Raw genomic sequence first — 18,843 nt, 5'->3', positions numbered from 1 at the left:
GGGCAGGCCTCTCACGTAAAAAGTCTCTGGGACCTGAGCGCCAGAAGGTAGCAACTGTGATGCTGATCTCCAAACTGAGGTCCACACGTGGGCCAAGGAATTACAAGTCTTCAAGCCTGGCATCTAGACTAGGTTAATCAGGAGAAGCAATAACAAAACATAGCATTAACGGACAATAAATATGATCTTTTGGGCAAGGGTCAACATGACTTCTGTGAGGTCCTGTGACACCCATTTCTTGGTATTCTTTGGAGAAATTGGTGATCTCATTGGCATAGTTAACATTCAAAAAATGTTTTTGATTACATACTTCAGAAAATGTCTTTAAAGATGCAACTAGTCACAAAACAAAGAGATATGGTGGGGTTCTTCAGGTGGTATGAGAAGAGTAGGTAGGAATTGACTATTGGTGCTTAGGGACATGGTTTAGTGGTGCACTTGGCAGTCCTGGGTAAACGGTTGGACTTGATGATCTTAAAGGTCTTTTCCAACCTAAATGATTCTATGATTCTATTCTGTCCGATAGAAAACCTATACAAAAATAAAAAAAAGGAGAGGAAAAAAACCCCTTGGCTTTTCACCACTAGGTAGTAGACCTGCAAACTCCCTGGCAAGGGATGTTGATACAAAAGGTTACATTGGTTTAGAACTGAATAAAAGAATGGGCCATTGAGGATTAGCAAAGAGAGGTCAAGCCCAGAGAAGCTCCAGAGCTGAAACTGTTTGGAAGCTGTGGAAGTGTTAGAGGGAAGTGTCATACATGTTCATGGTGCTCCGTCTCCCATAGTGGCCACAAACAGGCATTGAGAAAAGAATAATAATATGGGATGAGATATTGGACTGTTGGACTTGGACCCTTGGTCTGAGCCAGTTTGGCCATTCTTATGTTTGTGTGTTCTTCTGTGTGAAGAATGAAAACATTGAAAGGAAGCCTTGGAAATTAGTTCTCCCATTATAGCACAGTGATTTGAAAAAAAAGTAATAATAAAGTAACAGAGGTTTTATTTCCCAGAAAAGGCAGCAAAATAAAAAGGGAAGCTATTTCAAACACCCACTTGAAAGATGCTGGGCAAGCCTTTCAAACCACTGGAAGAGAATCTGCTTCACGCTTTGATAGTCAGGATACAGTTTAAGCAAAGGTTTTGAGATTCCATTGTAATTACCCAATTAGCTCTTGCGTGCAAAAGGGATTCTCTTGCATTTATCCATATCCAGCAGGGCAGAAATCTGAAGCTTTCTGCCTGCTGTGGATTTACTCTTCCAATTCATTAGGATTAATTTCTTTACCACCCACACAATTCTCTTCCTCCCCTCCTGCCCTACTACCACCTGTCAAAGTTATAAAGATGATTGGTGCTTCTTAAAAGCAGCACAGAGCATCTTTATCCATCTATTTACTGACAGATGCTTCCCCCCCTCCTTTGCTAGACTAGTTCTTTCCAAAAGCCTGCAGTCTGTCAAGCTGTCCCCAGAGCACATATGTGCATGCTGTGTTTAACCACATCACCTCCTGTAACCCTAGTGTGTAACGTAACGGTGTTCCTATCCCCCCAAAATCTTAGGTAGCACTTTATTTTGACAAGTCCCAAGTAAAACACAAGAAGATTTTCAAATCTACTGGCCATCAAATTAAACCAGAACCTAAGTAAACTAGCTAGAATAAAGCTTTCAGGCTAGTCCAGAGCAATAATTTTAATTTCTAAAGCAGAGGATAAATTCTGGTAGATTAACATACATGCAATCCTGTCGTCAAGTCACTGAGCAGAACTAGGACTGTTTCTCCTTACCTCTTCCCACCTCAGTCCAAGGCTCGTACTAGGTCATGGGAAACATGAGGGGTATTAATCTTCCATGCTCTAGGTCATCTACCCCTGTTTACTAAGTGACATCTTTGCAGAAAGCCTTTTGAATTATATTACCAAAGCTGCTCTGTAAATTAATTGGTTTGGGAAGAACCATCTCTGATCCTGTTGGCGCCACAATATGACAAGAAATCCTAGGAGCTTTCTTTCAAATTGGAAATCGTGATAGCAACAGAAAGCCTGCACCTGGACTTTAAAAAGACCGAGCACTGAAAGAGTTCTTCTGACCCACAGTTCCCTCCAGTGCTGGAAGCTATATGAACTCCATCAAAGGGGAGCACAGGTAAATTGGGAAGCCTCAATAAAACTCTTTGCTTTGAAAAAGATACCACAGTCCTTAAAAAGAAATCAGAGCATTTTCAGCAGCCACAGCTGGAGAAGAGGAATAACAAACATAACTCCACATCAAAACCTAAGAGACAGCACAGCAACAAGGCACCTAGTCATAGAATATCTCAATATCAGTATTTGGAAGGGACCTATAAGGATCATCAAGCCCAACTGCCTGCTGCTCACAGGACTACCTAAAATTAAACCATAATGACTAAGAGCATTGTTCAGACACTCGAACTCCGACAGGCCATGACCACTTCCCTGGGGAGCCTGTTCCAGTGACCAACCACCCTCTCAGTGAAGAACTTTTTCCTAATGTCCAATCTGAACTTCCCCTGACACAGCTTCATTACATTCCCTTGTGTCCTAGAATCAGATGAGCCAGCCTCTCTGCATGCCAGCATGCAGCCTCAGCTGCACAGTGGGAACAACAGCCTTTTCCTTCTCCAGAGAAATCCTAGTGAAGGCTGAGAAAGGATCATGCGCTGGAGTGGAAAAGGCTAAGCAGACCTTTTGGGCATCCTCCTGTTCCAGCACCTGCCATGGCAGCACAACATTGAGATAGTCACCTCTGCATTAAACTGGCAAGTACCATCAGCCGGCTCCAGAGCACAGAACTGCTTGGTGGAAGCTAACGTAGCCTGGCAAGAAGCACAGCACACAGCCCCCTCGTGCCGCGTTGTTTTCTTACCCACTGTTTCTGCATCCTCAATCCCTTGAACAATATCCACCACGCTGCAACATGCATGTCTGCAATTTGCACGCCGTCATCTCGAGTTGCTTGGGCCTTCCTGACAGAATTAAATGAATAGCAAATTGAGTGCTGTTTTCCCCTCCCCCTTTCTTCACTCTCCCCTTGCTTTTGTACATGCTGCAGTAAAAGCTTCCTCTGAATCAGATTTCAGCTGTCACAAAGCCAGCAGTTTTCTCCTAGGAAGTCTGGGTGCTAGTGACAGAAATAGCAGCTGCTTTAAATACTTCATCTGCTACATGCGGTCAAAGGGCAGCAAAAGCCGAGGCCAGGAGCAGGTGTGGGGGCTGTTTGCAGAACCATCGCACCCTCCCCAGGCAGGCTCTGGTGGAGAAAGGAGGGGGTCCACCACCTCCTGACTGACAGGAAAGCCAGGGACAGCTGAGGCAGAAGGGGTGAGGCTGCAATGGGACATGTGCTCACCCCGGGCACAGGTCAGGCAGGTGCTGCCAGCAGGACACCCCTCAGCCCAGCGCCCAGAAACCCTGCTGCTGCCTCAAATGCCTATGGGAGTCACATCAACCCAGGCAGTTACACCTCAGATGCCAAAAAGCGGTTAGGGTTTTAACCTCCCAAGCATCCCACAAACATCTCCTCCCACCCCAACAAGAACACTCTTTCCCTTCTTACAGGGGGGACAGCCCAAGGCAAAGAGATTTACATGAATTGCTAGAAGTGCACTTGGGATGGCAACTAGGACTAAAGCTTTGGTATTTGTCTTTCTCAACATCCAGTGCTTTACTCAAAATGAAGGTTTGGTTGTTCTCGGCTAGGGTCCAAGGACATGCTTTGTTGGCAGCATTACACAATCTGTTTAGAGCTTTTTGATTCCCACATGTTCAAAGCACTTGTACTTTTCACAAAACATTGTGGTATCATTGAACACGATGTTATGTTTGAGCTGAAAGGAAGAAAAAACCCCATCTCCCGTCTATTATTACATGTAAATAAGAGTTGGTCTCAATCATGCTATCTTAGTAGAGAATGAAATAAGAGCGAGCTTGACCCTAGCTGTGCTAATTAGTGACAATCTATCATCAATTTGCTGACACAAAAAAGCATCCTGTGAGACCCACCAGCATTTCTTTCACTCTGCATGAATGCATGAAGGCATCCTGGGATAGGAGGAAGGGTAGATGAGAACACAGAAGTACCTGAGGGCCTAACTATGTCACAGGGACCCTAGAGAACACAGTTTAAGCCATGTGTATGATCCTGTTTTAATGGGTTCACTTACCTGCATCACCTAAGGCTTCCAGTAGTAGTATTTTAAACAGCGGCAGGAAAGCGTAATACTGCCTCCAGTTGTCAGATTCAACAACTTATTAGCAACATGCTCCCACTGAAGAGAGCCTTTGGAGTACTCCAGAAAACTTTTGCAAAGGGCACAGAGGCTGGCAGTGTTTAGTGAGAGCTACCACTGTGACAAGTGCCAGCTGTAGGCTTTGTGAGATTGTTCAGCGAGGGGATCTTGTGCCACATTACTAAGAGAGACTTCAGGACCTCTCTTTTTATTTGGGTGATCCTAAGATTATGACATTATTTAAAATGCTTCTTCTGCAGATAGAAGAAAAATTTATTCCTTGTGAAAACTGCCCTACAGTTGAATGGAAAGTAGCCAGGATTTTGGTTTAGCTTCATATCTGCTTCAATGTACGTTATCAAAAATAAGCCAGAAATAAAGTGTCAGTGCCATTCCATTTCCACTAGACTAGTCCCAGCTAGAAGGAGCCGGGGGTCAGGTTCTCATGCCTGAATACTCCCAAAAGAAAGTTGTGCCTTGATACAAGCAGAGTGATTTTCTTCTTTCATTCCTAGTCTCTGGTCTGTCTCTGCTCAGTCTCGCTCTTTTGGAGTAGCATACAAGTTGAATACAGAGAGCAGGCAAGCCCTAGAGCCCCACAGAGACTCATGTGTATGTCTGTTTCTAGAGTAATGGTTAGCAGCAGCATCCCAAAGAGGCAAAACAGCTAGCCAGCCAACAGTCACAGAAAATTTATTATGCCCTCCGGGATTTAAGAGCCCCCCCAGGTGGCTTTCAAGGGAGCTAAATACTTAGGTGTTTTTCCTAGTAGGTGTTCATTATGGCAATATACCTATATTGCAGTAGCATTATGCTTCTAAACATATCCAATGGTACAGCACCAGTTCTGTTGCAGGATCCATGATACAAGCTTAACTTTCTCTTCTGGTTTCCCAGTCCACATTCTTATTGCCCCTGCTAGCACCAGCTCATCTGGTGTGGGGCTCAGATGAAGTAACTATCACTTCTGGATGCTTAAGGTCTTTGACAGAACAACAACTTTACAAATAATGAGTGGCAGGGCACTAAAAGCTTTCTGACTCTAGTGATAGAGCAGTTCTCCATGCTTCACGGGCAGTTCAGATGCTTGACATAAGGGATATTGTGATGATTAATAATTAACTGGCTGGAAACACTGAGAGCCCAAGGACAGATGCCTCCCATCTGCAAGCTCTGGGAGCTGAGGCTGCATTTTGCAGGACAGAAGGAGGGGAGCTGGTAAGGGTGAGAAGGTGACAAGGTTGGTGTGCCCCTGGAAGACAGCAGCCTTTTCAAGACAGTTTGCCTTTTGTCTCCCAGCACAGAAGGTATCATCCTGCACTTCTCCAGGTGGCTTTCACCATATTAACCACCAGGGGACCAGAGCAGCAGCAATCCCTGCCAATTCCTGGTGACAACTCACCTAAATGAGAGGCATCATTAGAAGGTATGTTCATGTATTCAATAGGCTTTAACATCAGCTTTAATGAGACACCTCTGAGACCTCAGGAGAGGTAACAGACAGCTGGAAAAATGCTTCAAAGTCCTGTGGGTATGCAAAGTAGAATTCAAGTTCAGAGGTACCAAGTACAGGATTTTTAAGCACCTGATGTTAGACTATTAAATTGTTCTTTATGCTAACTTTAAAATCTCCATCTGCATAAATTCATTTGATCCAGCAACAGCTTTAACTGTATCAAAATTATCCAAAACAGCAGCTGCAATAGGCGCTGAACTGTGTCTCTCAGAGTAATTACACATTACAAAGGGAATCCTTGAAGCATTTCAATAACATGCCATATTACAAACAGTGCCTAAAAAGCCACAGATGGACGTGTGAGCCTCCTAGCATAACTTTACTGCAGAGGTGGATTTGAAAGATAGAATGACATTTTTACTCCAGCGTGCTGCCCAATTCCTTGCCTTTCTCTGAGAAGTAGAGGGTGTTTTAAAGAGTGTTGAAGAAGTTCAAGTTCTGGTTGATCCTGTGGGGCTGAAGACTGTGAGAGAAGTACAAGGAGTCTCTCCCTCCCCATCCCCCTTTTTCTCTTGCCCCTGATCCAGCTCTCAGATGAAGTGTTCCCTCCCAATAGCTCTGCCAGAATACAAGGGTCAGAAGAGTAGCTCAGCAGTCAGGGGGATGTATGACCAATCCAATTAACGGGGTGCTGGGATGAACACCTTTCTGTCCTCCCTTACCCCCCAGGGCGTCCTGCCTGCTTGCCTGGCTTTGGCAAGGCCTCTGGCTACCATGCTGCAATGTCCCCTGCCAGCAGCACTCTGCCCATGGGAGCAGATAGAATTTGATCTAGACAATAAAAACAACTGAAATTTTCATGGATCCGTGTGGTTTGCATTTGTTTATCCTTCAGGAGGCTTCTGCTCCGCAGAAGTCACAGCTTTTTTGCTTATATTATGAGACCCATAAGGGAAAAAAAGGGATTTGTAATACTTCCTTTCTTCTGGTCCCAAGAATACGTGAGCTTGAAACAAACCCATTTAGCTTGTCCCTGTTTCTTATTGGCTTATGCTGGAATTAATCTGTTCTGTTTCATTTCAGTACAACCTATTCCTCAATGCACTGGCCCCCAATATCCTTGCAGCAGCAAGCACACAAGGCACAGTGCTCCAGCAGCAGAAAATATGTCTATTCCACATCCCAAGGAACTGCCAAAGAGAAGATAGTCAGTTGTCTTGGGTAATGAGCAGCTATAAAAATTAAGAGTGAACAAGGGCATGGCAAAAGGCACTGCAATCAGGAACAGTGAATGTTAGAACTGGAGACAGATGGTGGGTGGATTTCAGCTCAGGACATGCATCATTAGCTCTGGCCTCCACAGATTTGGAAACCTCCAGCACTGCCTTCCCACCTTACCACAATGCCTCCATCACAGTGGTACTCTATAGATGTACTAGCCTGTGTATGCTTAGTGCTGGGACAGAAAAAAGGCTGCACAAGTAATTGACTGTCCAGGTTAGGTAGCCAGTTAATGAGGAAAGGGCAGAAGAGATCCTGTCAGGGCAGCAAAGCCCGACATCTGGCTAAAAATACCATGAACGGAAGCAAAGCAACAAGAGGAGTGAAGAGCAAGGTTGGCCTCTGCTTACCAGGAGGAGCAAGTGCTTTCTGTTCAGACATTTGTCCAGGTGGGTACAGACCAACTTTCTAACCACCTCATCCTCCAGATAGGATTTAGCCCTCCAGCTGCCTCACAGGGAAGCAGCCTGGTCACTCAGGCCATCTCAGTCCTTCATGATGAAGCGGTTTTCTTTCATATAAAGTAAAGAAAAGATTCCTTTCATGTAACATACATGTCCTCTGGCCCACTGAACATGTGTGAGTAACGGTATAGCCTGGCTCCAGCCTGAACACCCTCCTGGAACAGCTAGGATCCACTGGAAACATCCACTCTTCTGATTAGTATTTCAAATAAAACCTAAATGTTTTGACACAAGAGACCCAGAACAACCAAATCCAGAGTTGCCTGCTGTCTGCTTCTATGGTAGACCTGCATGAAGGGGCAGTTCTGTTCAAGTCCCTCAGGGATTTTGACCAGGTCTCTGTCACTCCAGATGCATCAGCACACTAGACAGTGGAAGTCAAATGCAAAACTACTACTGATCCTCCCCCAGCACAAAAGTAGCACTTAAGTCAGAACCTCTGGGCATGTCATGCCATCTGAAATGCCCTAAAATATTCAAGACATCTTTACAAAGTTGATAGCTATGAAAGAGGATCCATGAGGGAAGAGACCTGGGACCTTTCCCGAGAGGAAGCCAGAGGTCAGACAGATATCCTAAAATGGCCCCCCATGTCTGTGCTTAGGCAGCTGAATGAAGCCTTCCATTATCTAAATAAGTGATTTGCTGAGAAAGCCCCTCAGCCCTGCCTGGAAATACCCACGACCTGGGCTGCCTCTCATGCAACTCGTGGAAGCCTGCTGAGGCTCTTGCCCCAGGAGTGCAGGTTAATGACAGAGGCAGTGATTTATCAGATTAGTCCCATGCTTAATATCTCGGTCCTCTCTTTCTGTCACTTCTCACATTCACCAGGAGAATCCAGAACTGGGGGACATGACAAATACAGGGCAATTATAAAATCTCCTGCTCCAAGTAGTCCCAAACAGAGCAAGACACACAGATAATCCAAGAACAGATGTGTGGAAGAACATCACGTATTTAGGGGAAGCTAACCTATGGCAAAGCCTATAATTCACTCTAGAAGGCAACATGAGGCTCTTCATGCACTCTAAACCCCAAGGCAGCAATCAGCATCCAGGAAAGTTTTTTCTTGCATCAGTATCCAGTATAAATCAATCACTGGCAGAAGATACTGAAGAGAGCAGCAAGAGGGTTGACAGTGCCTTGTGGGTTTAATTAAGACTACATGGGAAGCACAGTAATAGATCCATGGTTGAAGGTTCAGCAAACCATGTTATCAACAGAGCTTACGCTGTGCCAGGTTCTTCACCTCCCAGAGATGTGGATCCATCAGTAGTCTCACAGCATTAAACCCATTTGTTGACCCACATGATGAAGGTACTTACTGAACAGGCTGAAATGCCTTCAGCATTTCTAGCATCTGACACTTGCTTCTGTAGATAAGCATTCCTAACTATCAGAGATGATTTGTAACCCACAGCATTTCTTCTTCCTGTATCATTGCTTTTCTGGACACCTCGAGATTCATTGCTGAAAAACTAAGTTACCAATTAAAACAATTCCTCACTCTTAGGACGTAGCCTTGTATTTTGCTCCAAGATAAGAGGTCTCACAGATTCATGTGCCGATTAGATAAAGCTCTGATGTAAGGAGGTATCTACTTTCACTCCTGTAGATCCTTCATACTCAAGAACATCCAATGTTTACCAGGAATAGTATGAAATATTTTGTTTACTAACAGTTTAAGTCCATTTGCTAGAGAAAGAATCATCAGACTTGTGAGTTTTGCTTCTTTTCTGCCCAGCAGAAATATAGATTTTATTTATTGATTGGTCTCTGCCTCCCTCCCCAGCTTCAGCTACGTCACCTTGGCATAATGACAGGAACAAGAGAGACTGGAACAGAGAATTAGAATAAGGGCAACCCAGGTCATTAACATAGTTTTCGGCCCTAGGACACCCATTTAGATTCAGTTCATTGCACTAATGTACAACTATATACCTGCCCATCACCACACTTAGAAATGGATCTGACAGCTGTTCCAACTTAGCAGCTCTGTTCCTATCACTAATGCTCAGCTCCCCCCAGCAGACACGCCAACCGCACATGTAACTGGTCCCTGTGGGCTGCCTCAGCAGGAAGATGGGTGACCAGCTGAGCCACCACACCAGAGCAGCTCAACCTATAAAGCAGGGATGAGGCACAAAAGGCAGAAGGGTCTGCTTTGTTACTGCCAATATAAATTTATTTGGTAGGTGAGCGACAGTCTCCAGTATTGTCAACACATCAGCTTTCATCAGCACTAAGGATTTTGTTTGTTTTGGGGGTTGGTTTGTTTGTTTTAAAGAACAGCCAAGTGACATTAGGAACCTTGACAACCTAATGAGCCAGAGGATAAATCTTGCTGACAGAAGTGTCATGTTCTAAAAGGCTGTTTGGGGAAATCCCAAAAAGCAACAGAGAAAATTCACTGGAAACCAGCTTCCATATGCTTTCAAGAGGAAACAATCATTTCTCAGACTTGCTCAGAGACAGGCCAGGGGATTGTGGCTTTGCCTGTGTATGGGGTTAAAGGACAACTTCCAGTAGCAGCAAAAGTTTTCTGTATCTCTAGGTTACAGCAGACCTTACCTTAAACCCCTGGGTTTACACCTCAAATCCTGCCCATAAGACTCCTGACGCTGCAAGAGTTCAGGCTGCCTTGAAATGAGTACTTTAGAGACACTAGAGTCAGATTGTCACCTGCAGGTCCAGCTCAAGAGCACTGATATGGGAACTGAGCTAACGACAGGACTTGTGAAACTTTGCTCCAGAAGCAGAATTCACACTTTTTTTTTATGCTGTGCTAGCTTTTGTAGATTCTCCTCGCTCATACAGGTTTTTTATATTCGCCAATATAAAGGAGTGCGTGTTGTGGAGCAGCTTTCCTAGACCATGCAGGACCAGCAGAAGTGACAACTCCCACATTGCCCTGGATGAGTCAGTTCAAGTCAGTCCACTGGGCAACAGACCACCGGTTCAATGAGCTTGCTGATGGGGTGGACACTGTAGCTGAAGACAGCAGTGCTCTATGTACCATCAAGAGATAGCTCCTAAAACATCTCATGCATAAGCATACAGTAGTCTGCTAAAGAACTGCAGTGCTAGAGAAGATCAGCAGTAGCATGGACAGGTAGCCAGCTTGTCACCCTGACAACATCAAAACAAACCGTTCCCCTGATGGATAACATATCTCCAAGCTGTTGCTAAGACAACAAAAATCTATTTATTATGCATAAATGGGCACACTTCATCACTGGACTTATTAACCCAGGCCATGTCACTTACTCTTCAGCTTCTTAGATCAGATGGCATATTTGGATTCCTTCTTCTTGAAGGAATAGACTCAGCTGCAGCTTAGTGTATTAGGGTTTTTGCCTTTTTTTCCTCCAATTGATTTCCTTTCTCTAAAGATGCAACTAAACATCACTTGTCTCTTGCATTTCCTCGTTTTCTCACAGGCTTGAACCAGGAACTGACTACCACAGTGCTCTGCATCACCAGACTGCTTTCCTTTTCCCTCTGCTCCCGAGTTCAAGCAGGGCAAGGCAGCAATCCCACTCTATGCCTGGCCTGCTTGAGGTCAGCCTGTTGTCACTCAAATTAAATTGATGCAGTCTAGGAGGAAAAGAGAAGCAGAAACGAAGCCTAATTTTCCTTACCTGCACATGCTGCCAGGCTGCTCAGCCCGATTTAATTGAAAACTCTAATGTACTCCCATCAAATTTGCCACAACACTTTTTTTTTTTCCCCTCCAGAGTCCAGAGCATTTGCACTGGAAAATGTTACATCCAAGAAAAGTTAAGCAGTCTAGATAGCCCTTTCGTATCTTGGGCTCAACATTTTGCTGACATCCAGCAAAAGCAGCTTTCTCTGCCTCCTTTCTCATCACAGCAGTGGTCTCTCTGGCCTCTAACCAAGAGTCTTCCCAGCAATTTTTTGGGCCCATTTAACTTGTATCATATTATGACATTACTGTTGCAGATTTTGCAGTAGGACCATTACTTTACTTGAGTGATTATGAACCCCAGACCTATTATGCAGCACAAGCATACTTTAACAGTCTAAATTCAGTCTACCAACACCCTCCCCTCCAAAAAAAAAAAAAAACAACCCACAAAACAAAACAAAAACAAAAGCAGTACAGAAGGCCAACTAAAAGCTCTAGGAAGGCACAGAAAACAAGCATCTGAGCTCCGTCTGATCTCTCACACTACCACCTGTGACTAGCATTATGTTCAACTACACTTCGACAGTCTAGCATTTATGTAGGACATGTTATAGCGCTGTGGGGAACCCTTTACTAGACACCAGGCACCTGCTATCTCACCATTCTGTTTTGTTATCCAGTACACTGTACTTGATATGGTTTGAAGACAGCAGAATGAATAAACTTCTGGATAAATGATAAAGTAAAATTCTAAGGCCAAATTTTTCCCCTTTCCTTCAGGAATTTAAGGATTTACCTTTGACCTTACCCCCACAACAAGTCTGTGAAGAAGATAAAACAGAGAAGGTCCTCCTTAGCCATGGCTTATTCATTGAAGAGGGAATCCTTATGAGCTCTGAGAGTGGCCACAGAATAAATAAGAACATGATACATCTATCAAGCCCTTCCAACAACATGGCAAATTTGAGTGAATAGCATGTTTTGGAGAACTGAAATGGTTCAGATTTGACAAATAGTTTTGGCCAGAGATGATTGGCAAATATTTTAAGGAAGAGTCAAAACATTTCATTTAATTAGTTTTAAGAAGTGATGGGTTTGTTTCAGAACAACATATATATACATATATATATATATAAGGAGTTGCCAGAATTTAATTAAAATCTCCCAAAGGCAGTATTTCGCATTTTGTTCTCCATTTATTAAATACATTCAGTTTGGCTAACATATGAAGGAGGAAAAAGAAATAAGAGATCCTAGTGACTCTATATGCTTAACCTTTCAAGACCATAAGTTGCTCTATCGACTTAGAGCATCTCTTCAGCTCACCACAGCAAGAAACTCCACAGCTATCAACCTACTTGACAAAAAAAGTCCCCTTGCTCTCCTTGTGGCTTCCTGGAATACCGAAGAGTCAGGTGATGCTGCACTTCTCCACACACAGCAACACAAAACCAACTAATGAGTAGTGCAGAGATGGGGCCACAACCTGCAATAGGATTTCTCACTCTTCCAAGTTTGCCGAGAGCATCTGAGACCTCTACTAACAGTAATCATCAACATGTTGACATTTTTCTGAGTAACTAGACTTATTCTTTCCTCCAGAGAGATAATAAAACATTCTGTGATTTAGTCAGTGCTTAAAATAATCACTTCATAGAATGAAGTGCTCTGCTTGCAATCCTGTTGCTGCTACTAAAATAGACTCAAAGGCTCCTTATGTGCTGAAGTTAGAGGTACAAAGCACCTCTACTCCTTCAGTCCCAAAGCATTTAATTATAGTAGCCAAGTCTCACTCTCTCTTTTCCACTTGCACAGGAAGCCAAAAAGGGATGCTAGAAGGGTCTGTGTTGGTTTTCCATGGTTACACACAGGTCATCTCCTCCAAATCACATGTGAGCAAAAGACGTTAAAACAAAATACTAAATATAACAAAGCTGAAAAGTACAAAAAAATACTCCATAATACTACTTTGCATCAGAGAACTTGGCTTAAAGCACTAAAATGTTATGTAATTATTCTGTGGCCATACAGACCCTCTAGCTTTATGCCTTTTCTCACAGATAGCTGGTGTGTCCTTTTCATACAGGGACTCTCTCACAATCCTTTTCTCAGAGTACATAAAGAAAACCCAACTTTCACCCTATGCCAGGTTTCTGATGCAAGAGTCCCACATACAGGTTCCCACACCACAACTGCTTGTCCAAAAATCTCACCTACATCTCTCCTGAGACTGACAGAAAATCCAGACTACCTCTTGCAAGTTCTCCTTCTTAACCCAGCAGCCTCCCACCATTCCCTCAGTCCCTGAGCCCCAATCCATGTAAAAGCAATTGTAAGATGACAGACACATATAGAGCCAGATGGAAACAAACTCTTCATCAGAGTTCTTCTCCCCACCTGAGCCACTCACTGGCTGTAATCATCCTCTGATCAGCCTCCACTGGGAGACCACAAGGTGATTTGCCACACAGACCATGGTCAGTGTTTCTTGGTGGTACAACTGAAACTGCTTCTCTCCCATGGAGGAAGATAAATTCATCACAAGCCCTTATGGTTTGTAACACCTTCTTCCTCCTTCTCCCCCTCTCTAGAAATGTTGCCCTCTGTGCAGATGCAGCCTCACAGGATGCTCTGTTCCACCACACCAATAACAATCAGGAGTGAGATTCATGTTACTGGAACTCTTAGAAGCTGCATGCATGACTATAAGCTTTTACACCCTCAGCCCAAAATGCCACCCCTTCTTCAATACAGGCTTCTTGCTGTAATATCACAAAGGCAAAACAGGGGCTTTTATCACTGCCATGGAGACAAGAATGTTATTGTATTTGGTTTTCTGTCAGGGCCACTTGGATGATCCATTCCATGTGATGGAGAAATCCGTCCAATCCAATGACACCATCACCCACCGATCAGTGAAGCAAGAGAGACCTCACTCAGTCACCTGCCAGGCCACCCTTTGCTTTCAGCCATTTAGGCGGCAAATTATAGAAAAAACTGAAAGAATATGGGAGAACCATTATAAATAATAACATTTGGGCTACCTCTCTGAAGTTGGAAGTCACAGGGAAAAAACTCAGAGCTAGTGTGTCTACAGTGACCTGAATCTTATTTCCCTGTCATTCACTCCAGAGAGGGTGACAAGTAATGTCATTGGCATCAATGGAATAACAGTGGGACACGGCTAAGAGGCTCACCCTTCTCATCCAAACAGACCCTACACCATTGCTCCTTGGCTCCCTGCTGACCAGAGCTCTGCATTCTTGTCTGCAGCATATCGTAGGGGCTCATTTTCCCCAGCATAAACAGTAAGCAAACCCACCAGTAGATTAAAATGACAGTTTTGTATGTTATCAGCTGCAAAGACAGTGGAAACTCAGGACAACCATATCTGTAATAAAAGAGGGACATCAGTGATATGAATATCTTTGCTTTTAATTTGATAGCATAAATGTGCTATGCAATAAGCTGAAAATACTATGAGGGCTCCCAACTTGAATCTCCTCCAAGTGAAGTATTTTTAGTGGAATGTGTTTAGCTTGCTTGTTAAAGATTTAAACCTAAGCAATAATTGCAGTTACTCTTCTGTCTGATTTAAGTAGGCAACATTTATTAATGTACAGTGATTAAGTCAACTATTCCAAAGCAAGCCACAAAGACTTAAAGCCATGAGGAAAAAGGATGATATCCCAGCTGAAGTAACCCTGTGATCTGATCCATGATAAACAGCTTATTAAGGTGGAGTGGAGGAAAGAGAGCTGCAGGTTATGGAGGGGAATTTGATTTATCCCTCTAAAGGCAAAGTGATAACTGACTGATCAGAGCAAATTCTTGTCATAGATTTTATAGGCTCAGTTATGTCATGCAGGTCTCTGAACAGCTTAGAGTAAGTCCACGATAGCTGGATTCAGATTGGGAAAGAGATTCATCCATGATCAAACCCTTGATCCATATTGTTATGCTGTGTTCACACTTAAATCAGAGTTTAATATCCTGCATATTCATTCTTTAAAATATCCTGGTTGAGCAGCAAAGTTTTCCTGCCCTATCTGTTTTGCAAGTCTACAAGTGTGTAAAAGCTCTTTAGTAACAGATAAACCAGGATATAATCACCCTGCGTGCCAAGGGTGAGAGAAGTTGCTTTTGATGATGATATTCTGAACACTTGAATACCCAGTGATTTTTGCTCAATTCTTTTACGCTGAATAAAATAAGTCTACAAATAGACATACCTGCTTCAGCTGTTTGTGCAAAACACTTCATTAAATAGAAGCACTTTTTTTCCAGAAGAAGCCTGGTACGTATCTAATGGGTAAAAGGATAAATAGCTATAATCTTTAAATACACAAGACTACACAGAGTGGGTGTTTCATAGCTGCACAAAGCCCATAATTGGACTTCGGCCCTAGGGGTAAGTTTTCCTGCAGTGTAAGTGCTTCCAGATGCCATACAGGGGTCATGTGCCTTCTCAGGAAAGCAGAACTTTACATTCAGTTAATTGTTATCCCCAGCTGTTGGTTTGTTGTTTTTTTTTTCACTGAGGCTAGTTTTCCAACAGTCATTCAAGCAAATGTGCTCATTTCCCAGTTCCCCCGCAATTCCCCACCACAGTGTAACAAAGTGCAAATTCTGCATGGCTACATTCCAAACTCCATGGTGTTAAAACCATAGCAGCAATGGAAAAGCATGTAGCCTCAATAATCACAACGTAGGACCTGAACTAGAGGTGACTCAGTGGTAGTCGAACAGATGCTATATGAAAATAGAACGGTTTCTATGCACGGAGTGGTTAACCCATGGAGTTAGTACTCACACATGGAAGTTTTCATGGCTTCCTAAGCAGCAAAAATTACTCAGTCTGAATTACATGGATGACCTCAATTCAGTTCACTGTGTCTGGGTGTCCATCTCAGAACACAGTGACTATGAACAACAAGTCCCTTCTCCTGTAAGTCCTTTAGACTTCATCTTTGGTGCAAATCACATGAAAAAAAGGCAAAGGCCATGTCCATCCAGTATTTGGATCTCTTCAGCTCAGTAGCAAAATATTCACTGATTTGGGACAGCTCAACAGTGGCTAATGACAGAGAGGAAAGTTCAGACCACAGCAAGCTGCAAAACAAACTAAAAGAGTTGCAAGGAAGACAGCTGACATAATAAAAGGGCAACATAAAGGGGTTCCTTTATCTTCCTCGAAGTATTAACAAGAAACTCTTGTGTATGCATTTGCAATGCCAGTCCCTTGTTACCAAGCACTAGCTACCACTTGCTTGGGTTACAAGACCTGTTGGAAGAAGAACAGCATGGGGGAGTTCACAGTTTGGGCTGCAACACAACTGACCATTAAACACTCAAGAACAAAGTTTAGGGGAAGGATTTTACACCAACTTACTCAATTTTACCAATAATAGCTCTGGAAGAGGCAGCTTCAAGCCACTGTAATTGTGCTTTTCAGACTGTCCTTCAATACAGATACCTACCAAAATAGTCCTTACCACTCCCTCTTCTCTCAGAAAACAACCCAGCTTTTTAAGTCAAAAGAAGATCACTTAATCTTTGTAATAAGAAGAGGTTTTGCATTTACAGCAACCCACTCCTAATCTCTTTGGTGTCTATTCTCTGGATTCCCCCAACAGGGAAACCAACATTATTCTGTAGGCTTCCAGTTGAAATTTGTCACTCCCTGATGACAAAACACAAATTTATGCCATAATCTTAAAAGTCTGGAGCTAGATATTTAGAGCTCAGTCAGTGCCTGGGCCTCATAAAGTTGTATTTTCCCCAGAAAAGTTCACTAAATTCTTGGAAGATTGGAAAACTACTTTTGGGGGGTGTTTTTGGTTTTGGTTTTTTTTAACATTAGTTCATAAACAAAAACCAGAGGGGAAGTACATCATCATCAAAGTATTCCTTGTCTGATCATGCCTCTCCTAAGCTCTTTTCAGACCAGAAAGCAAACAGTTTGTGCCAAGCCTTCTACTCTTTGTGAGCTTGTGCCAAGGCTAGGACTTGGATCTTCTGATTTGTTAGCACAGGTAATTCCCACCCACATCCCCCCTTGCAAGAGGAGGGCAAGGAAACCAGTTGCTACACTGAACTTTCAGGAAACATTGCCAAGAAGCACATCCCTGTGCTCCACCCTGTGCTGAAACTTCACCAGTTCAGACAATTTCTTACTCCTGTTGTTGCAATTAATCTTCAGAGGTTACATACATACAATCTTATGCATATGAGGGACTGATCCAAATTATTAGCCTAGAAACTCTGTCCTTGCTGCAATTCTACAGTTGTTCCTCCTCCCTGGATGAAATCCTGACCCCTTCCCCACAGCATGGCAGTGCTTGCTCACTCAAAATTAAAGGACAATTATCTCTAACAAAGAGAGAAGTGATCACATCTCCTTCCTTAACTGGGACACTGGAAATTAAAAAGTCCTCCCCTCACCCAGTGCTGCTCCTGAAAGATCCTGCAGAAAATCGGCCACAGTTTTACCTGTAACCAAAAAGCCAAACGTTTCAAAGGAAAAAGCCAGGGTCAGCATCATCTCTGCCAGCTAGAACATGATGAGGAGTTTGGGGGGGCAGGTGGGGATCAGCCTCTCTGGGGATCTGTGCTTGGCTTCTCTTCATGCAATGCCTGCCTCCAAGCACAAACTCCCACCCAGCCCCACTGTCGCTCCCCGCCCCCCGCCCCCCCCCCCCAAATCAGTACTGTTTCATACTCACCATGTCATAAACGTTCAGAATCACCGGTTCATTTGCCATTGTTGATTGCAGTAGAGGCTGGATTAAAACCTTTCAGTCCCTGCCAGATGTGTGTCGCTGCCCCCAGGGTATGCCTTTACCCTGAGCCAGATAGAAGGAAATGCCTCATCCTACAGTCTCCGAAGGAAGGAGCGTGGAGGGAGGAGGAAAGCAGGGAATTCTTGTGGTTGTGGGGGTGGGTGGGGGTGGCGGTGGGGGGTGTAAAGTTGGTTGCAGGGAGGCAGGAAGGCTTGGGCTGGGTTTGCTGGTTGTATCGGGTTTACGTTACCCCTCCACAGTGCGCCAGATCCGAGATTTCTTTCTAACTCCGTAGCGCACCTCGGGGTCCGCAGGCTCACACGGCGCTGTACCCCGGCACCGTCCTGGCTGGTAAGCCCCGATCCACGGAAGACGGACAGACCGCGAGCCCAAAGCCGAGCCCTCTCCTGGCACCGGGCGAGAGGCGGCTGGGGGGGCGTGTGGAACCCCTTGGAGCCCTGCTCGGCGGAGCGGCGTGCCGGCGGAGGGCTGCCAGCAGCCGGGGCACAGAGGCCCGGAGCCGGCCCGGAGCCGCGCACCGGCGCCCTCTCGGCGGGCAGAGCCGCCGGCCCCGCGCCCTGGCGCGGCGGGAGCTGCCCCGGGCGGCCGGCAGCTGTCCGCGGTGCTGATCGGCCGGCTCAGGCGCGCCGCGGCGGGCTCCCCGCCCCGGGCAGCACATGGCGAAGGGGCTGTGCCAGAGGGGCTCCGGCGCGGGGCTCGGCGGCGGCGGCAGGAAGAGGAAAGGGCTGGCTGCCCCCGACGCGGAGGGGGGGTGCCGCGACCCCCATCTTGCCCACAGCCGTGCAGGCAGAGCTGGCGTCGGCGCCGAAGTTGGCGGGCAGCTCTCCGAGGGAGGTAACGCGGGATGACCCGGCGCCGGGGCTGGAGTTCGGAGGGTGCCGAGCGGGCGATGGTCCCTCGCAGGCGCGGTGCGGGGCCGGCTACCCCCGGCGATGCTGCTC

At 44.9% G+C, this 18,843-nt stretch overlaps 1 protein-coding gene and 1 long non-coding RNA gene across 4 annotated transcripts in view; one reads left to right on the top strand and one right to left on the bottom strand.

The window, feature by feature from the left end:
- The window catches only part of LOC106631301 (deubiquitinase DESI2-like), a 57,000-nt gene extending 39,060 nt beyond the window's left edge, over nt 1-17,940 (bottom strand). The window contains exons 1-2 of one of the 3 annotated variants that reach the window (XM_027808069.2): nt 17,825-17,940; nt 2,887-2,986 (exon numbers count right to left, since the gene is read on the bottom strand). In XM_027808069.2, coding sequence (XP_027663870.1) covers nt 2,887-2,986; nt 17,825-17,832 — 108 coding nt within the window. In that variant the 5' untranslated portion in view covers nt 17,833-17,940. Of the gene's footprint in view, nt 1-2,886; nt 2,987-3,576; nt 3,634-17,824 lie in introns of those variants that run through there. The other 2 variants (XM_055717236.1, XM_027808070.2) reach the window with 2 other exon arrangements.
- On the top strand, nt 5,372-11,542 carry LOC129736566 (uncharacterized). Its single transcript, XR_008733346.1, has 2 exons — nt 5,372-5,675; nt 6,789-11,542. It is a non-coding gene; the product is annotated as an uncharacterized LOC129736566 (long non-coding RNA).
- Nucleotides 17,941-18,843: the final 903 nt, after the last annotated feature.

This window comes from Falco cherrug, chromosome 7, assembly GCF_023634085.1.
Source record: "Falco cherrug isolate bFalChe1 chromosome 7, bFalChe1.pri, whole genome shotgun sequence".
Classification (NCBI taxonomy): Eukaryota; Metazoa; Chordata; class Aves; order Falconiformes; family Falconidae; genus Falco; species Falco cherrug.
This window is presented reverse-complemented; position numbering and strand designations above follow the sequence as displayed.